A 7526-nucleotide genomic window follows, 5' to 3' on the forward strand; every position below is an offset into this window, starting at 1 on the left:
AAGTTTTACCCATATCAAGGTCAACCAGACCTATCTGATATACACTGTAGTATATAACCAAACGTCAGCTGACACCCTTTCTAATTAGTGCTTCTAATTAGTGTCCAAGAGCTTTAATAAGGTCAGACACTGATAATGGCCGATTAAACCTGGCTCACATTTGGTGTTCCAGTTCATTCCAAAGGTGTTTGATAGGGTTTTTAATGTCAAGGCTCTGTGCAGGCCATTAAAGTTCTTCAACAAAGCGTGAGGGGCACGGGGAGATTGTCATTCTGAAAGAGGAGACGGCCTTCTGCAAAACTGCAGCAAAATTGGAAGCACAGAGTTGCCTAGAATGTCGTCGTAGCTGATCAATTGTAGTTGTCCCCCTAAAAACGATCACTTATTGGATTAAGACAAATTGAACTGTGATTTTATTTCGCTTTATAGTAGAGCTTCAAAAAATTATAACAATACCATATTGTACTTTCATCCTTTTATCCTTCGCAATTAGTAGCATTCAAAATGATTTTAAAGTTGTAATTATACGAACGAAAGCGTCTGCACTGATTTAACTTGTTCCCACCCAATTAAATGTAATTGCATGAATCACACTTCAGATATGACAGTAATTACAGCACATAGCAGAGGGAAAATTCATTTAAAACTGTCAACTGCTGCATTCTTTTGTTCGGGGGCTTTTAGAATTCCTGTCAGAGTGCGTTCTCCTGCAGCCTAATAGCGCGTCCTTAGTGGACTTTGATTGTGCACCAAAGCCGAAATGCTTTACCTAATGTGCACTGTGACAAATGAATGTTTTATGAAAGCCTTCAGAGAGGGAGGACCCCAGTCATCCCCGTTGCTCGCTTCACAACTCAGAGAACAGAGAGGAAAAAGCTCGCTCTGGGGATGAGAAAGCAGACCCTCAAAGCGGTGTGCGTTTTGTGATATGTTTTTGATGGCAGTATAACCCCTTCAATCCGGGAGCGCATCCGTGTCATTTTGGGATGTCTTTCTATTCAAAAATAGGCAATAGCAGATCTACAAGCTCATGGCGCGGCACCGAGTGCTTGATCTGCTATTTCTTTTGAAAAATTGTGTAAAATGTGTGCAAATCTTTGAATATATATATATATGTCTTTGTTTTTATAGCGAACATTTGTAACTCAAATCTTTGCTTCTGCGGGGTCCCTGGAACAAAATATTTTGAGATGGTGGTCCTCGGCCAAAAACATATAATTTTGGGGGTCCTTGACATGAAAAAAGTTTGAGAACCACTAATATTATAGCAACATACAGTACGTTTAAAAAAATAAAAAACTTTAAGGATTTAGAAGACATTTGTAGAATCCCCATAAGCAGAGATTTTAGTTAAAAATATAAAATATATATATATTCAAAGATTTGCAAAAAAAAATCATGTTTAAAAAAAAAAAAAAGCAGATCTACAAGCTCATAGCGCGGCACTCGGTGCCGCGTTATGAGCTTGTATATCTGCTATTTTTGAATACCCAAAGAAATCAAATAATTACACAGACGCGTTCCCGATCTTAATGTGATAATAACACATTCAGCCTGGTGCCTAGCTTCAGCTCATACCCTTTTGTTGGCGTGATTACATCGGGATTTCAAAATGTATAATGGCTTTTTACTCCTGCCTGGCCTGGCACTGGTTCTAAAAGATGTAAACACAGACGTAAACAAAGGCAAAGAGGAGATGATGGCAGGGTGGCTCTCTTCAATGGCAGCTAGCATCTTCCCACGTCGGGGTTTCGATTTATGTCTGTCTGTACAGGATTTGGGTGTGATGTATGAATGTGAATGTGAATGTGAATGTGAATGTGAATGTGAATGTGAATGTGAATATCAATACGAATATGAATATGAATATGAAGGACTCAGGAGAGATATGTTGGTTCTAAGCTGTGCTGCTCACAAGCAGAGTTTGAAGGAGGCTTCCTGGAGTGCTTCATGAATACACGAGAGAGCCACTAATCAGCATCCAGAACTATTATCAACATGCTGGGGCTTTGTTTCTATGGGAACATAGAGCAGTGCAGAGATTAGTCTGAAGCTGTTAAGGAGGAACCGAGAACTTCCACACTACTTCCTCTGAACGTGGAGCCCTGAGCATCTGTCCATGAGTGATATCTAGGACTCTTCCCCCACAAACATTTACTACCGATTTTCGATTCCTGTGGTTCATTTGTCTCGATACACCGGTTACACAGTGTTAAGAGAAAAACAAAGCTGGCATACAGTATATAAGAAAGTAGGCATGCTGTACATGCATCGATAAACAAAAACAGCAGAATGCTGTTGTAACTAGTTGTACGAACTCTTGTTTTATTGTTGTACTGTTTTATTGGATCTTGTTTAGTCGCTACACTTTTTGTATTAGCTCTTGCTCATTTGATTTTGCTATTTTGTCTCATCTGTCTAAGAAAGTAGGTAGCTGATATATAGCACTTTTACCTTAGCGCTAGGTATACTCTTGGTTGCTTGTTTTTGCAGGAAATGCACTTAAGACTTCTGGTGATTAGTAGTTTCGTTCCCTACCTATGGAATGCACTTATTGTAAGTCGCTTTGGATAAAAGCGTCTGCTAAATGACTGTAATGTAATGTAATGTAATGAATGCCATACAACAGAGGAGGGAAATAATTTAAAGGCTAATTCAGACCGCTGTGATTTTTCGAATGCTTAATTTATGCTCTGTCGTACGACGGTGGTGAGTGCTGAAAACAGCAGATATACAAGCTCACAACGTTCCGTGTCCGCGGCACATTTTGAGCTCGTAGATCGGCTATTTTTGCCATGTGACGCCGTCATACAACAAAGTATAAATCAGGCTTAAAGCGGGTTTTGTCTTAACACAAATCTGTGGTATGAACTAATCTCTATTCTGATAGCCAATAGAATCCAATATAGTGACTACAAGCCTTTAGATTAAAAAAAAGCTGAATGATGACACAAAACATATTAATGTGTTTTGTTCAGAGAAGATGTAATGTGATGATATACAGCCAAAAATAAATCAGTTTGCTGACCATTCATCTATACTTTGTATCTCAGATCTACAGATCCATATGGGAGGAAGATGTAATGAAAATGTGTGTAAAGGAAGAATGTGGTCACAATCTTTTTATTATGCAGTAACTGCTTCAGATTTACCAGCCTGTCAGCACTGTGCTGTAGCTTTTCTTTTTGAGCTGTGTATGCAGCATCCTGCATCTCGGTGACATTTCACTGGGATTTTAATTATTGTCATGGCAGGTGGACGACACTGTAATGTGAAATATTACACGCTATGTTTTTTTTGGGGGGGGGATTCATTTCAGCATTTCTGCATTATTTCCGATGAGTGAGAGGGAGAAGGTACAGGTGAGGGAGAGAGGTGGGTGGGGGGGGGGGTGATATGCAGCAAGGAGCATCGGGTTAGCTAACCCGGTCCAGCTGCGGGAAGGACTACTGCCTTATTTATGTCATATATATGTGTTTTGTTTTGTTGCTAGTTTGCTATTCTCAAACTTTTTTGAGTAGTTCACCCAAAATAAATCTTATTTTCAATCAATCAATTACACACCATGAAGCCTTGAATTCATGCATATTGTTTTGTTTTTGTTGCATTCCTGAGCCAATCATTTGATGACCCGCAGAGTCTCCGGTAGGAGACTCAAAGATTCTCCCTTGTGTCTCCTACCGGATACATAGGCATCATTATTATTATCATCAAATTATTGGCTTAGCCAAAAACAAAAAAATCTCCATGAATTCAATGCTTCATGGGGTGCGTAATTGATTGAAAATACTTTTTTTTTTTTTTGCTCTATTGGAGACACAAAGGCTTAGGAATGCGACACAAAAATAAAATCCATGAATTCAAGTCTCCATGGGGTGACTAATCAATAGGAAAAAAAGTCATTTTGGGATGAACTATCCCTTTAAAGCCATGCCTTTAGTGTAAAATCCCCTCTTTTAACTGAACCCTAGTACTAACACATTGTTTCTTTGTTCCAATAGGACACTGTTATGTACACTGCTGGTTCTACCTGCACGCACTGGCACTGACATCTCAATCAGCTCTACTTTAAAAGGCAACGGAGCTCTCCTGTCAGGTCTTATGTGATATAAAGCTATAGCAGCAGTTACAGTACACCTTGCAAGACTATTTTTTCCCCGTCGTGTTATTGAGCTGGCGATGAAGAGGGCCCTTATCAATCAGCTCTGCAGAAATGAGCCCCCAAACGGGAGTTGGAATCGATGATGATATTCAAATGAACCTCACCCGCACTAGTGAAGGTTATTTTTTTGTTCTTATTTGATGAGGCCACCGGGGGGGGTTACATCAGCTATTCCCCCTGTTGACTGGGATAATATGGCGAGCTAGTCAGGACCGCTCTCATCTCACTCCTTTGAGGCGAGTCTGGGACGTCTTTAACCCATTAAAACCGGTAAAGCATCGATGTGTCATTTTAGATTTTAGTCACTTCGTGCCGCGCTATGAGCTTACAGATCTGCTATTCAAAAGTAGCAGATATAGAAGCTCATAGCGCGGCACGAAGTGATGCGCTATGAGCTTGTACAGTAGATCTGCCATTTTTGAAAATTTGTGAACATTTGTGCAAATCTTTGACTATATATACAGTACTGTATATATTTAAAGCAAACATTTTTAACTCAAATATTTGCTTCTGGCGTTCCCTGGAACAAAATATTTTTGAAATGCATATAATTTCGGGGTTCCTTGACATGAAAAAGTTTGAGAACCACAGATAAGGATAAGGATAAGGATAAAGGATAAAGGATAAGTCCTTTTAACAGGTCGTTCATGAAAGTCCTTGCGGTCTTGTTTCCAATGAGAACCTGTGAGAAAAAGATATAATATATCTGTGGTAAAAAACGTATGTTGCTATATTATAACAACATACGTTTTTTTTCTTCAGAAAACTGTTAGGATTTAGAAGGCATTTGTAGGACCTCAGTTCTTTATGGGTTAAAGTGCGACTGTGTGAGGACGCGGCGGTACAGTCCAGTACAGCATACACCTCCCACGCGCTGTTGAGATTTAGGAGACATGTAGAATCGGCTTCAGGTCTTAATGGGTTAAAAAGCTGGCGAGTGTCAACAGCGTGAATTGACATAGGAATGACGCGTGAATCATTTAAGGATTGGCTATAAAGTACTGTTTCATACACGTGGTGTCCAATTTATCAGGCCCTCAAGGATTACTGAGCGTATTTTTCTGTTGAGAGGCGCGCGTGGGAGGTGTGCGCTGTACTGTACTGTACCACCACGTCCTCACACAGTCGCACTTTAACTGGCTGGATGCATATCAATGGTCCATTGCGTGACTTGCTAAGTACTGCAGCAACTTAGCAACTTGTCAGATGTTCTGAAACAGTTCTGAAACAGTGGCGGTGACGTCTGCAAGGTAAATGCACATGACAACACTCAAGTATATTATGCAAGTAGAATACAATTTGATATATATTTGGGTTAATAAATAGGCCGACATATCAAAGAGGTTATTTCAATCGGCGATCGCTCACGTGCGTATGTATTCGCGAGCGTGTGCGCATGGCACAACGCTCCACCACAGGACACCACTGCCCTTCATCTCCCCCACTACCAGCATCAACCACGAGAGCTCTGAATCGCCACATTCACCCTCACTAGGGCAGGGTGATATGACTTCAAATCTAAATATCGGTTTTGATATGTTAATTGCCCAGCCCTACCACCAGCATCAATCATGAGAGCTCTGAATCGCCCCCATATCATCCCCCACCACCACCAGCATCAACCATAAGTGATCTGACAACATGGACTGGCATCGCAAGAAGCCGCATGACCTCAGTCACCATGCTGCAATTAAATGAAGGCAGAGCACTTAAATAATGTGCACTGTCCTATGACAGGATGGATTCTGTGGGCTAGAGGCAAGCATGCAAAAGAGGGGGAAAGCACTTAGCTTTGATTATGCTGGTTGCGTCTGAACAGAGGCAGCAGGCTTCAGTCAATGGAAATGTTCGAATTGGTCACTCTACTGAGGGCCATTTAAATATTAAAAGTATTGACCTGAGAAACAAGCATCTTTGAAAACACTCGAGCAGGTTCTCAGGCCCTGTTTGGACGACAACGGTCTCTAGAGAAAACAGCTAAATAAAATATCACATGTGCCTTTCCGTTCAGACGGCAACAGCGTTTTCGTGGGTTGAAAACGCAAAAAAAGTGAAACCCCCCCAGAGTGGAATTCTTTTAAAACGCTCCAGACTCGCGTCTCGTCTCCATGTAAACAGGCAATACGGGGGAAAACCGATAAACGTGTGACGTCATGGCTCTCGTCGGCTCACACAGCGTATTCTATTACATCGCTGTAAACCAGTGGTTCTCAACCTTTTCAGGCCGTGACCCCCCAAAAGAATCATATTTGAACAGGGGACCCCCCATTTTGTTTGAATCCATTCCACAGATAAATATTGTGAAAATAGTCGATCTACAAGCTCACAACGCCTCGCGTTGCGAGGCGTTGTGAGCTTGTAGATCGGCTATTTTCACAATTTTTGCCTCTTTCTTATATTATTTGACAATTTGGCCAATGTTTTATAGTGTAGTTTGTTGATTACTTTGGATGCAGTAATGGTCACTTTGCTGTCATCTGGGGACCCCCCCAAAATCCTGTGGGGACCCCCCTGGGGGTCCCGACCCACAGGCTGAGAACCACTGCTGTAAACAAACAGCTGTGATAGGAAGTACAACGGAGGTGGTTCTACGCATGCGTGACTGGTATATCTCGCAGCGCGTCACACCACCACCCACCTGGCATGCACACTACAGCGTTTTCAATCACATTTGCATCTCCGTCCACACTCTGTGTTTTTCACACACAACACTTGTGTAAACGCAAAATAAAAAGTGAGAACGCAGCGGCAGAGAGTCGTTTTCTGTTCTGATCGTTACCGTGTGTAAACGTGGCCTCATGTGTGCCCTGTGAATCGATCAGTGAGCAGCCGAGGAAACCTTTCACCGTGTTGCACTTCTGAAGCCACATGAAATGATCTTGGGTTCCTCCCTTAACGCCGCCTTCTATCGCTTGAATGTCAAAGACCAAAGCAAATGTCACAGAAATGTGACTGCAGATATTAGTCTTTTCAACTTACTTTCGTCAGATCCTGCGTTCTCCTCCACGTTTTTAATGTAGTCGTCCTGGAGAGAAATCATATTTGCGTCAGTGGCCTTGACAGATTCCACAAAAAACAAAGATTCAGGATTTATTACTGGACTCAATACACAGCACCGTGCAATTCATGTCATGCTTGATGAGCCGTCACGCTGCTGAACCTCATGAGCAACGATATGAAGAGGAAACATGCTAGATTAACCCATTAAGACCTGGAACGCATCTGTGTCGCATCTTTTTTGATTTGAGCTAAAAAGCATTATTTTACACTTTGGCTATTCAAAAATAGCAAATATACAAGCTCATAGCGCGGCACCAAGTGCCACGCTACGAGCTTGTAGATCTGCTATTTTTGAAAAATCGTA

General features: G+C 41.6%; 1 protein-coding gene across 1 annotated transcript in view; it reads right to left on the reverse strand.

The window, feature by feature from the left end:
* LOC311060189 (testican-2) overlaps positions 1 to 7202 on the reverse strand; it is a gene marked incomplete at its 5' end in the record, with an annotated part of 43162 nt that extends 35960 nt beyond the window's left edge. Inside the window, one exon of the mRNA XM_084078321.1 lies at positions 7142 to 7202. Within this exon, the coding sequence (XP_083934447.1) occupies positions 7142 to 7202 (61 nt within the window). The remainder of the gene's footprint in view (positions 1 to 7141) is intronic.
* Positions 7203 to 7526: the final 324 nt, after the last annotated feature.

The sequence above is a fragment of the Gymnoscopelus microlampas genome, assembly GCF_963454915.1.
Source record: "Gymnoscopelus microlampas genome assembly, chromosome: 14".
In the NCBI taxonomy this organism is placed as follows: domain Eukaryota; kingdom Metazoa; phylum Chordata; class Actinopteri; order Myctophiformes; family Myctophidae; genus Gymnoscopelus; species Gymnoscopelus microlampas.